Below are 13,675 nucleotides of genomic sequence, written 5' to 3'. Positions count from 1 at the left end.
AACTTTCTGATGTGTTGCAGGGAAATACACCCCAGAAAATTCGGGGAAGTCCGTCTTCCGCTCTGCTCCTGCTTATTCTCTTGCTGGGAGGACCAAAGAACTCAGCAATAGCCAAACCCCAGGTGATATATTACATTTTGTGCAACTTTATTTAAGCTGTGGATAACAAAGTCTAATGGGCACAGAAACAAATCTAAATGTCACCTATCTGTCATGCTGCAGGTCCAGCGTCCTACTCTCTGCCTCCTGTGTTGGGGCCCAGTACTGTGGTCACATCTGCAGCTCCCACCTATTCCCTCTGTGGCCGCAGCAAGAATGGAAGCTTCCATGAGGACCTGAAGAAGGTACATGAAGATAATCGTGAAAAATCGTGATTTCCCTAAAAAACAAACAAACAAAAAAAAAAAAACACAATAACTCTATGATGTATTCTCTTTACTTGTGTTTTCTCCCCCAGACTCCTGGCCCCGCTGCCTACAAAGTTGTGGATCCCTGCACTTACAACAAAAAACCTCCTCAGTTCAGCATGACAGGCCGCAACTTCCAACCTGGTGAAACCACAAAGAAACCAGGACCTGGTGCGCACTATCCTGAGAGGGTAAGACTGTCAGAATCAGAATCAGTGGCGAAGTTTGACCCCCATGTTTTTTTTTTTTCATTCACTGACATTTTCCTCTTCCTAGGTGACCTTCACGTCATCAAAACCTCCAAGCTTCTCCTTTGGACTGCGTCACTCAGAGTTCATTACCCCGCTCATTATAGATGTGACCGAATAACACTACCGTTCTAACTAGAAAATCCCACCGCAGTTTCTAATAAAGCACAAAAAGTTGCGCAGAATTATTGAGATCATATTTTATTGCCACAGTTATGTGCCTTATTGTATTGGTACTTGTCACTTTGTCATGATTATGATCACTATCAGTATTTTGAGTAAATAATGTAACCTGATTTCATGTAAAGTATTTAAAGGTGCAGTGTGTAATATGACATCATCAAGAAAGTTCTACAAAGTTCTAGAATGCAACACTCCCTGGGTAACCCCAACCCTTTAGAATAATAACAGAAGCTACAGTGGCCTTCAAGGACAAGAACAATTCTACATTTTAAACAATGCACCTGATGACATTCCAACTATGACACTTTCAAGATGGCGGCACTAGGACTTGGTCCAAAATATGCAGAAATATGGACATATATGAGACCCTTTCTAAGGGAAAAATAAATAATTCAAAACATTTTTTTCACTTATTATGCACTAAATTAAATGTACTTGTGGATATTATAATTAATTTCTACAAAATCTGCTAGGAAATAAAACCCAAAATTCTACACACTGCAGGTTTAAGACCATTTGTATTCAATGTATCTTTTTCTTGCTGGTTAGTTAAACCGATAATTATTTCAATCTGTGAATTCAATATTTCATTAAAGGTGCAGTGTGTAATATGACATCATCAAGAAAGTTCTAGAAAATTCTAGAATACAACGCTCCCTGGGTAACCCCATCCCTTTTGAATAATAACAGAAGCTACAGTGGCCTTCAAGGACAAGAACAATTCTAAATTTTAAACAATGCACCTGATGACATTCCAAAAACATGGATGGCTCCATAAGACTTGCCTGCTCAATGTACAAAATGTAATATTAATATTTGTAATTCTCCGCTCAGGAGGATAATTCAGATTATTGGCAGAGGTGATTTTACACCAATGAGGACATATTTATGAATGAGGATATTGATTGTAGCTAATAAATTACTTAAAATGTTACACAGTGTCCCTTTAAGTACTTTTTACTTACTTAAACCTGCAGTGTGTAGAATTTTGGGTTTTATTTCCTAGCAGATTTTGTAGAAAGTAATTATAATATCCATAAGTACATTTAATTTAGTGCATACTAGCTGAACATTTTTTTTAATTATAATTTTTTCCCTTAGAAAGGGTCTCATGTATGTCCATGTTTCTGCATATTTTGGACCAAGGCCTAGTGCCGCCATCTTGAAAGTGTCATAGTTGGAATGTCATCAAGTGCATTGTTTAAAATTTAGAATTGTTCTTGTCCTTGAAGGCCACTGTAGCTTCTGTTATTATTCGAAAGGGTTGGGGTTGCCCAGGGAGTGTTGCATTCTAGAACTTTGTAGAACTTTCTTGATGATGTCATATTACACACTGCACCTTTAAGTAGTATTATCTATAATTGGCCATTCCATTTTTACAGTAAGCCATGCCAGTACCTAGCAAGGCCCTAGTATTGGCTTGACCTAAATGGAATAGGCTAGTATTGGCTTGAACTAAATGCTATTAGAAAGACCTTTGCTTTACTATTATTTGTATTATTAGTTGTCTGTTTTTCTGGCAAATAAAGCCCCCATGGAACTATTTTATATAGAAAGTGAATGTTATAAATATCAAGTATCTCACAGGGTTGTTTTTGGCGCAAAGAACAAATCAAATGTCTTCGTCTGCCACAATGGTACCACTGCTGGACCAAACACTGAACACACATAGGGACCAGTGCAAGACCCACAATATAAATCCAGGGGGCGGGGGCACCTGGCTGCAGCAATCATGACAGTAAATATTTTCCTTTCAATATGATTTCAAATAGGCTACAGGGCCATAGGCAACAGGAAAAACACTGTCACTGAAAATATAGGCCTACTGGAGGAATGGAACCAAACACACAAATCAATATTTTTTTCTCTGATGGTTAAGATAGAGATAGCCAGTTAAAGAAACATTTCTCAATGGGGTATTTCTTGTATTTCAATATGTTGCTGCATCAATACCTTCTGCTGAACACTTTTAAATTGAACGATTTGGGCACGCATTTTACCTGCAAACCCAGAACAGAAAAGATTAGAAAACTCTATTAGCCTACTGCAAGTGAGGAAGTCCTTTTTCCATGGACCTATAAAGAGGCTTTTTCACAGCAGAACAAACATTTCTTGTGACAACTAGGCTACACACCATGGACCTATTATAAGAGCTACACACAGATAAGAAATGGCAGCTTTATGGACCATTGAGATTACACTGATTAAGTGTTGAGAGGTTGTTCTCTAATAAAATGTTTACAATTGCGATTTATTTCCTCCTTTACCAAATGAATTGCGTTTTTGTAATAACTAACCAGGTTTCGGAGAAAACATGATTTTTTTGTCAGGCATGTCTAAGGACAGGAGGAACCTTGACGACGTGGTCCTTCAGGCGTCCCCGTTGCATAGAAACGGAAACCGTCGGACATCATGCTACACACTTTTCATATCTGGACAAACCAGGTGTAAATAATCAGTTAACCTTGCCTTGTGACAGACGAAATTAATATACACGCAATTGTCAACCACGTGTCGATAGTACTTGTTAACAAATGTTATCGACTCGAATTAATTTAGCGGACTGTGGACCTCTTCTAAGCTACATGAACTAGTAGCGTGAAGGTAACGGTGCAAGGCTCACAGGATACTTTAAAAAGACACATTTAGTCAATGACAGTCTCTGTACTAGACTCAGTTTCAGCTAACGTCAGTTGTATTGATGCAAGGACCGACGACGCAACGAAATGAGCTATATCAAGACGGAAAAACACGATGTTAACCTCGGCTAATGGTAAGCTAGCTCCTAGCTATTCTCGTAGTCATTAGTCGTCTGGTCCCATCTCTTCCAGGAGCTTAAACCATTTAGTCGGATAAATACTTTACGATTTGGCTACTACAATTATCTTAGTTAAAGCGATAGAGTTTTAAAAACCAAACAAAAAGGGAAATGGCTGGAGACGTTGGCAGCATCCCTGAACTGGACCAAAAGAAGTACGATGCACAAGAACAAGTGAAGATCATCTGTCTGGGAGACAGCGCAGTCGGCAAATCCAAGTGAGTGTTGTCTGTGATAAGAGTAGGCTCTATATGGCTGTTTAAAGTTGTATTTTGTTCCCTGTCACTTTACATTTCTGTTGTTTTGACACATACTGCCTCTCTCTCTCTCTCTCTCTCTCTCTCTCTCTCTCTCTCTCTGCTCAGGCTAATGGAGAGGTTTCTCATGGACGAATAGTATCCTTCATCAGAAAAACATTTTGAAGTCGTATTTTTCTATCTACCATAGTAATTACAGCCACTGACTGCACATGCACATGTTGTTTAAGGTCAAGTTGGCATGCCTCCAAAGAATCAGATTGTTTGTCCCATGAGATTAAGATCCGACCTTAACCCTTTCTGAAGTCGTCCCCTGGAGATGTCAACCTTTGCGTTGACTCTCTACAAACACACAGCCACTGTGGGAAACAAGACGGTAGCGGTCGGTGAGTTTTGAGCAGCCACTTTTGGTCAGCTCTGGGTCTCACTGACCTTCTGCACAATCGCTTTACCCAGCGCATAACGCATGCCAAGCTGAAGCAGGGATTGTTTTTGATTGACAGATTTTTGGGACACCGCTGGTCAGGAGAGATTTCTGAAGTTGCATCCCTCATACTACCACAAAGCACACGCATGCATCATGGTAAGACAAACTCTTGGTTTCAAGACCGGAGCCTTTTCAGTGATCATTAAGCATGCCCTTCCAAGCAAACTGAGAACAGTTATTTCAGATTGATGACACATAAAAGGTTCTCAATTTCTAAATATTAGCACCAATCCACAGGCTCACAAGACATATGCTTAAAACAAAACCTTTACATTTATATGCTAGCTGTGTTCAAGTAATGCAAGAGCCACCTAACTAATGTTCAAAACTATAAAACCAGCACAAAAACTAAAACCATCTTTCAAACAATAACAACAAATAATTTTGAAACATTCAGGAGAAAACTTAACACATCACATACTCAGTCCCGCACAAGGCATGATCGTGAAGGAGTCTGTTGGTCATTACAATAAATCTGGTTTTCCTGTGCACTGAAGTGATTAACAAAATATTTCTGTTATTTAATGGCCTGAAAGGGTTTATCTCACAACAATGAAGTGAGAGTGGAGCTGGGGAGGTGTCACACTGTCAGCAAAGGAAAATTGAAGCATTCTGTAAACATTTGCTTTTTCTCTTAGGTGTTTGATGTTCAAAGGAAGATAACATATAAGAATCTACCCACTTGGTATAAGGAGCTAAGAGAGTACAGGCCGGAGATACCCTGTTGTGTGGTCGCCAACAAAATTGACGGTGAGCCTGGCTCTGAAACTGCCCATAACACTGACTATTCAGTATAACAGTTGTATTGAATGTTTGTCCTTTTTTTTTTTTTTTACCACACTGTGTATGTGTTAAATCCATTTGAATAGTTTGACCAACAAAATTGACTCAAGTCTGTTTTTTTTCTGCAGCTGATTTGAAGATGACACAGAAAACCTTTAACTTTGGGAAGAAGCAAGGACTCCCTTTTTACTTTGTATCAGCAGCCGATGGGACTAATGTAGTTAAGGTTTGACATTTGACTTTATATTCTCCTGCAGTATTCTCCCCAGGGATCCCTACGGTCACTTCTTCATGCACTACAAACTTTAGCATACAGTTAACTATGTCATTGTGAAACGTCTGTCATTAAAATGTTCTGCCAATAATTCAGTATGATCTCATAAATTGTCCAGAGCACTTGACTGTCCCTGTGTAGCGATAGTTCTGACTGTTATCTGTCACAACAGATGTTCAGAGACATGATCAAGAGAGCAGTGGACTACAAGTTAAATCCCAGTGACTTCATGGATGAAGTGCTGCAAGAATTAGAGGTACACACCTGTCTGAATACTAACACTGTCTAAGCACTGATGTTTTCATCTTTTAAATTGGTGTAGTTTTATACTGCCCATGTTTTTATCATCTAATAAACTCCATAACTGGTCTATAATCTGCCATTGTTGTGTCATTCAATAGCAAATGATCAGACGCTTACTCAAAAGTGCTAATGAACTCCAAAACAGTTCACTTTTTTGTTCATGGGGAAAATACATTCACCAATTTGCTCTCTTTGTTGCTAAAATGTCTCCGCTTTTCTGACTGAAAACATGTGTTGTATTAATGTCATGTGTTGTACTCATGTTTTAGAACTTTGACCTGGAGAAGACAGAAGACAATTCAGAGGCAGATGAGGATGGATTGAAAGCAGAGAGCCCAGAGTTGGTCTGATCAGCATTTACGAATCCCCCATACCCTCCTGTAGTCTCATTATAGATAATTGTTCCTCCGGGATTGATGCTGTGAATAGACTATGCTTTAAGGGAACATGTCAGACATCTCTTATTCTCTGTGAAGGACCACCATCAACAGGCACATGTGTTGTCCTTATGTAGTCTTGGTGATCTGCTTTTATACCATCGGTTTCTAACTCTAGCACTGGAGGTTGGCAGATATTATTTTAGGTTTTAAGTTACTTCACCTTCATCTATCCAGTGACATTGGCAGGGAAATTAACCCACTGGAATAATTAGAAATTGTGTTGTTTACCGAGTTCATTTGTTTTAGTATGTTCATTCATACTTTTTATAGAAATATCTACTATGATATATATATATATATATATATATATATATATATATATATATATATATATATAAAAAAATAGCAGACCATCCTACAACAGGTCTGAATATTTTGCTTATTGTGTGTTGTGTAATGAGATTGTGAAGCATAGAAAAAAAACACTGACAGTGCAAAGAACATTTGCTGCTGTTCCTTGATATGTGTGTAGTACCAGCGAGATCTGTTGGCTGCTTTTGTTCATTCATTTTATGATGGAAATTCTGTTTTTTCAGCGCCTTTTTTTTTTTAAATGAAAATTGAATGTGGAATGTAAGCAAATTTGTATCACGCGCCTCTTTTACGACTCGCTGCGATCCAACAGTAGGCACAAGAGCACAGAGTTCTCAACTTGTATTACAAGGTGCAGCTGCCAGTCATGTATTGAACTTGTGAAATGCTCAGCCAGCTGTGTCCTTAATGATGGATTTTCTGTATATTCATTCAAAGCAGCAGGAACGTTGACTGAAAAACTTAAAACTAATTTTCTGTTAGAATGTGACACTCAGTTTAACCCTCCATTCAATTTCTTGATGTGCAATCAGATGATGTACACAGAAACCATGTACATTTCCTATTTATATTTGACTGTATTGTGTACCATTCACTCACAATAAATTACACTGGAATTATAATTTCACTACTGAGACATTGAATTAGCAGGAAAAAGACTTTTATGCAGTTCATGTTTTAATTATAAATTTATTACGTAATATAACAAACATATATCTCTGTGGTGGAGATATCCTGGGCAACATCTCAGATCTTGCCTCAATCTTCACTATCGCCCTTCTCTGCAAATGAAGAATTATTAGGTAGCTTCTGGTTAACTTAGATATCAGCTTTTTCTTCTAGGAATAAAAATTATTTCAAATGCTGTACGGGGTTTCAAATGCTGTAAGCGTCCAGAAGTGGTAAATGATTATCCTGGTCGTTGGATGCTGAGAAGGGGAGGCTGTGAGCCAGTGAGACAAGGCTGAGGCGTTGCAGTGATACATCCACCATTCTAAACTTCACAGTGCAAACAAGGAGAAAACCAACAATGAAAGAAAAAACCCCTTTGATGATAAGATCACTGGTTCCCGTGGGTGACCAGACCCCAGTGGGTTTTTTAAAAGGTTACACTGCTCCCGCTACACTATGTAGATTGTGCTTTGTTGATTACAAAATAAGACAAAGATAATCCTTCACCAAACTCATTTGACCTAATGATGTGTAAGTCTATTACACGTTGCTATTTAGCATCATTTTGCATCTGTATTTGTGGTAAACCTACATGACCAGCCTCTGACCAGGTATTCACTATAGCATTGTTTGTTCTAACCAGGCCAGCCTGTGTGAGTCGAGACTGTATACATTCACCTCTTAGGTGTTTGTGTTTTTCTGTATTTTGATGGGAACAGTAAGTCAAGCTGAATAATAACCATCACAGTAAAATCAAGCAATTGTGATACTTTGTCTCAAAACTTAAGTAGAAATCTTAATGCAAAGCTCACAGGTAAGATATACACAGGCTATATATAATATATATAGGTGTAATATATGGATTACATCTATATATATTTTTATATCTATATGCATTAGCCTGCTTCTATACAAAATAATAATGAACTGCATTCCCATCTGTAGGAAATACAGAAGGATCTAACAAATGTCTGTAGTTCTCAAGATTTCCAGGAGATGGCACCATGTTATTGAGTCTAACAGCTCAAGAATGCTGTAACTAAGATAGTCCTAAAGCAAAGACAATATACAGTTAAAAGTCATTTTTTGGCACATTTTTCCTTTGTGTTGTTTGTTCGTCACTGGATCACCTCACATAGCATATCCAAAAACTCAGAACATGAAGGTCTGAAAAAGGAAAAAGGAGTGCTGCCAGAGTGTGTGGAGGGGAAGAAGCGCAAATGCCATCTGGAAATGGGTGTACAAAACAGTGACACTGCATAAGCTGTACCTACACAGATAAGGTGTGTTTGAGTTGTCTGTTATATAAAATCGGACTATGTTTCATTCAATACCCTGTTCTTATCTATCTCTGTCTGTCTGGGCAGAGCAGTCCACTTTGAAAGATGCTACTCAGAACAAAACAAATATACAGAACATTGATCGATCTGGAATAGAAGATGAATGTATGTGTGCATTTGTGTGTGCATTCTGGTTGGGTGTGTATGTACTCTGTGTGTGTGTGTGTGTGTGTGTGTGTAACACAGCCACTGCCGGGAATCTCTGATGGTAATACGGTAAGGCTATAGTGGACTAACTCCAAAGATGTAAACCCTAACAATCAACCACACACACTCACTGTAACGTGCATTCTCTCGGTCTCTCAAACAAATACGCACCATAAAATCAACACAAACAAGTGTTTGCACACAGTCATACACACACGGTGAAGAGGACCGACCACACAGAGATTCGGGGACTCCAGATACATGCATGCGCTTGGACGTTGGGTGGCTTTTATGTTAGCACCTTGTCACCTTATTTTGTGCAAATCATCCCCTAGTTCATAGTTCAGAGTTCAAAAGTTCAAGAGTTCATAGAAAGAATAAAATCTGCTCACCTTTTTCACAGGTGGTTAACTATGCATATATGCCAAACATTCATATATAGATCTATATACTTTTAGTTTTTTCAAAAATTTATATGAAATCTATTATATATACATTGCTTGTGATTGTTTAAAAAAAAAGCAAATATTTGTAGTTTGTTCATTTTTACAAGTGTAAGTAGGTTGAGAGTAGACAGCATATTCTTTTTTTTCTGTCTCTTTTCTGTCACTCTAAAATTCAAATGAGAGAAAGATTTAACACAGATTTCCGCACGCTACAAAATCTACCCACAGTGTCCGAGGGTAACGAATCCACAGAGAAGAAAAAGAAAAGAAAACGATAGAAAACATTTAACATAAAAATGTCCAATGAGTCAGAAGAAGAAAAAAAATCAGTGAGGTCACAGTGAGGCAGTGAGTGCTATTCCTACAATCCAGACACAACATTATATTCGCCACCCTCTTTTACAAACTGCTAGCAAAAAAAAAAGAAGATGCACACAACTTCTCGTCAAGTGAAAATGCCTTGACGTACCGACTGGATGCTGCGGATAAAGATTATTACCTGGCCTTCTGTTATGGATAAAATGCTATTCCTTGCATGTATAAATCTCACTGTTTCTCACTGCCAGCAGAAGCTACTTATGAGTACAATTGTAGATTTTTTTTTATTGTTGAAGAAAAATTGTTTTTTTTATTTTTTTTACAACCTGGGTCTTATTTTTTGAGTTGTGGCTGCTTCCGTTTATGATAATATTTTACTCACTAAGTAAATCCTAGAGATACAGGGAAGCAGTTGATGTTGTAAAACAAATCCAGGTTGTAAAATACAGAATTTTCTTTAAGACCTTGCAGAGACTTTCCCATCCCCACAGCCTGATAAACTACATACACACTTCCTGCAGTGGGAGAAGGGCACATACTTAATGTCGAGCTAAATTAAGCCATGACAAGCTTTTGTTAATTATACTTCACGTTAAAGTACATTTTAATTCAACAGTTTGAGCTTAAATTGGATGGGTTCCCACTACTGGAACTTAATAGTAGGTTCCTGCTGTGAAAAATAAAATCTAAAAGAGAGAGAGATTTATGTTATCTGGCTCTTCTGTAATCATTTTCTCTCTACTGGTGATGAGAAAACCTCCACTGTTTATCTTATCTTGACCTCCTTTTTCCCATTATAGCAGACCTTGAGCAGCCTGGTCTGAGAAGCATTATCAGGGGTGATGAAAGGGATGGAAATTGTACTTGCCCTCTCAGATTTCTTTCAAACTGTGCTGGTGTACCAAAGTCCTCCCAGGTAAGAATTGAAAAAGGATACAACAACATCTCCATGCTGGTGCGCCCTACTTCCATCCCTGAGTGATTCACAGGCAAAATATGAAAAGCCCCTTTAATCAATAAGCTGTGCCTCATGTTGTTGTCCTTACTGTACGTTGTTGTAGATCTGCAGCTGAAGCAGTAGGGATGGGTGTGTCACCTGGGGTCTTAGCCTCACATTACGGGATGCCCTTTAGTATGAAGGAAGACCGCAAGAAAAATAAAAAACAAACAACAAACTTTATGTCCAAGACATGATGCAACTCCTCATGCTACGGTTCAAGAAAAGGGTGACCATAAGGAAAGTTGTATACCTATGACAAAAATTTCATTTCCGTTATCTAGATACTTTTTTATCTTTTTTATTTCAAATATATATTTATATATTTATATGTATATAATTAGTAGAAATGAGTAAACTATTGGTGGAATAAACTTAAAGATTTATCTCTCTGCCTTCTATACTAAAAACCAAAAACAGGCGCAGATTAATTTATTACATTTCCTCTTTGCAACATTGTCTTTTCTTCTGAAAGCTATATTTAGATACATATATATCATATTATATAATACCTATATATAATATTCCCTTTGGAAAAACCAAAAAAAAATTGATTATGAAAAAAGCCACGAGTGTTGGTTAAACATTCTCCAAATATAATAGATAGCACAGTCTGGATACCAGGGCGGAGGGGTTTTTCTCCTGTGGTTTATTTTTGTGGAGCTCCGCCTCTGGGCTCTAAAGTCTTCGGTTTAAAAACAACAGCAGGTATAAGAGAAGACACACCTTTTCAGAGCTGTGTCAGCACTTTGTCCATAGTCCTGTGTTCATCACTGATTATCTCTGTATAAATACTTTGAAAGGCAACTGAGCTTTCTGTTTGGAACAAATATTCTTCCTCCTCCTCCTTTACTCAAACTGCAGAGGGCTTTCAGAGGCCTAAGGGATGGAGGGACAGAGGTAGAGACCAGAGGAGGGGACAGCGAAGACGACAGAGAGTGTGGGTGTCACTTGGGGGATAACTGAAGCTTTCACAGATCAAATGTTTTACTTGGAGCTCATGCGATTCTCTTCGGCAAAGAAAGAACAGAGCTCATCTTCGAGGTTTGTTTTAATTGGCAAGGAAATGGGCAGACACTAAGGGCCGACTGGGGGGGAGGGGGACCAATGAATTGACTCCTCCTCGTCAGTGCAGGGTACTAATGTGTAACGCAAATGTAAAGTGTCACTGAGGACAGCAGGTAAACATTTGTGATGGAAAACATAAAAGCAGCCAGCGTAAAAGAGGAGTGGTTCCATATCGTTTCTCTTTCATCAACTCGACATCTTGCCCCATTCAGTCGTCATCTCTTTCCCCAATCTGTTGCTTTGTCTCAGTCAGGGCAGGGGTCAGCTCTCTAGCAGCATTTTTAGTGCTCGTTCAATGTTCATGCGGTGGCCGACTCGTGTCACTCCCAGCTCTGCAAAGTCATCCTTGGTCAGAGCCGGGAGGTGAGAGCCTTCGATCTCGTGTTCCTGAAAGCCTGCTCTGTGCTCCCCCAGGTTGATGCTCTCCAGCCAGTCTCCCACGTCGTACTTGTTCCAGAGGTGGAGGGGTTTCTGGTGGAATGGCCGGAGGGCCAACAGTGGTGAGCCCAACCCGGGGGAATGGGAAGGCGATGGGGACGGGGAGCGAGAGCGTGAGCGGGCGCTGGAGCTCCTCATTACAAAGCGGACCTCTTTGGGCTCCTGGGGTAGGCTCAGGCTGGAGGATTTCAGGATGGTTGGCGGCGGTGTAGTCGGTGAGGTCGGTAGGCCGAAGCATGAGAATCGACCGAAAGGATCGCCCCGATCAGGTGAGCCTGAACCTGGGCTTGGGGTGCGTCGGGTGATGGGGTAGCGGCTGCCAGGGCGGATGGTGAATGTGGTGCCGTAACTTTTCTGAGAAATGGTGTGGAGCTCGCCTAGGCTGCTGAAAAGTCTGGCGGAGACAGAGAGAGGGTTTCAGGAATGTTAACAGAGGGGGAGAAGGGGAAGAAAAAAAAGAAAAAGTAGAAGTAGGCTTAAGGAGACAGAGCGTTGGGTTAAATGTATAAACCAATGGCGGTTCTTAGAAAGATCAAGTTAATGTAGGCTAGAGGTTAATGACTGTTAGACAGACCAAGCTAGTCTCAAGCTACTCTGCTGTTAAAGTGGTTGTGTGTTTCTCAGATTATTTACATCTTTGAGACATCGCAGGGGACTTACATCACTAGTTGTTTATGTGATACATTGACTGTGCAAAGCATTTGAGAATGAGATTTGACTATTTTCAGTGACATCCATTGTATACTCAGTATAACCCTGACCATTACTGAAAGTCTTCTGCAAAATTTAGGAATTTCAAATGCTACTTCCTGTAAAGGCATACGGTCTGCTTGCATGAAGGGAATACTGTGACATGCAAACAGTAAAAAGCTTAGAATTAGACTAAAATCAAGCTCATTTTGATTTTTACATTGAAACTTCAGATAGCTTTAACCTGAAAGCATTGAACATGCACACGCACACACACACACACACACACACACACACACACACACACACACACACACACACACGTTCGTTACACAAAATAGTGTAATGAACAAGTGCAATAAGAAAAGTTACATTAATAATTTCCTAAAGCTGCTGTTCAATGCCATGTGGAGGTAAACAAAGCATCTTATTCCTAAGCTTATTTACTTCTAGCACAGCTGACACTTAATATAATGCAGTAAATCTACCCTGTAGGGAATCTCAGTTACAAACCAACCCAAATCTTACCATCTACAGCATGAAAGATACACTGGCAATAATTTATAAGCAGTAGGAATCTGATACAGCAGCAACAGTCACTCCAGTTTCTTCCTAGTACAATATATGCTGGTTTATCTACCTTTTGACATCAGTACTGTTTTTAGAAAAAATAAAAAAATAAAATAGAAGCATAGGTTTGTGGAAAAAGTGGCTGAAAATCTATTAGTATACTACACATCCTTTGCAGGAAATGATGGTCAAAAAGGAGAAGAGGGATGGATTAGAGAATAAGGCTAACATGAGAGTTGTGTGTAAATGTGTGCAAACATAGAGAAGCAGCAATTGTGTCTGTTTTATCCATGCATGATACAGGTGTGGCTCTTTTTTCCTCCACCGCATTTGTTTGGAGACTCTGATATGGGTGATATTAGGACTAAAGAGTGTAATGGAACTAAGCTAGCTAGGCAGCGCACGGGCTGGAAAAATGATCATACTACAGGGAGCCGACGGATATGAGATGAGCTCCATGCGCACTTACACAGTCGT

The 13,675-nt window shown here is 39.3% G+C and overlaps 3 protein-coding genes across 3 annotated transcripts in view; 2 read left to right on the top strand and 1 right to left on the bottom strand.

The window, feature by feature from the left end:
* cimap1b (ciliary microtubule associated protein 1B) overlaps positions 1-776 on the top strand; it is a gene marked incomplete at both ends in the record, with an annotated part of 1,662 nt that extends 886 nt beyond the window's left edge. Inside the window, 4 exons of the mRNA XM_080027545.1 lie at positions 21-122; positions 223-344; positions 458-598; positions 684-776. Of these exons, the coding sequence (XP_079883671.1) occupies positions 21-122; positions 223-344; positions 458-598; positions 684-776 (458 nt within the window). The remainder of the gene's footprint in view (positions 1-20; positions 123-222; positions 345-457; positions 599-683) is intronic.
* A 2,486-nt stretch (positions 777-3,262) lies between these two features.
* On the top strand, positions 3,263-6,391 carry rabl2 (RAB, member of RAS oncogene family-like 2). The gene is made up of 8 exons (XM_080027606.1): positions 3,263-3,874; positions 4,022-4,051; positions 4,220-4,299; positions 4,417-4,496; positions 5,039-5,150; positions 5,312-5,409; positions 5,630-5,713; positions 6,030-6,391. The coding sequence occupies exons 1-8, from the start codon at positions 3,768-3,770 to the stop codon at positions 6,108-6,110; spliced, it is 672 nt and encodes a 223-aa protein (XP_079883732.1). The 5' UTR covers positions 3,263-3,767; the 3' UTR covers positions 6,111-6,391.
* A 5,370-nt stretch (positions 6,392-11,761) lies between these two features.
* Positions 11,762-13,675, bottom strand: part of shank3a (SH3 and multiple ankyrin repeat domains 3a) — a gene marked incomplete at both ends in the record, with an annotated part of 140,380 nt that continues 138,466 nt past the window's right edge. The window contains one exon of the mRNA XM_080027789.1: positions 11,762-12,332. Within this exon, the coding sequence (XP_079883915.1) occupies positions 11,762-12,332 (571 nt within the window). The remainder of the gene's footprint in view (positions 12,333-13,675) is intronic.

This window comes from Ammodytes marinus (assembly GCF_949987685.1).
Source record: "Ammodytes marinus genome assembly, chromosome: 5".
NCBI classification, from domain to species: Eukaryota; Metazoa; Chordata; class Actinopteri; order Uranoscopiformes; family Ammodytidae; genus Ammodytes; species Ammodytes marinus.
Note: the sequence above shows the minus strand (reverse complement) of the source record. Positions and strands in the feature narration are given on the sequence as shown.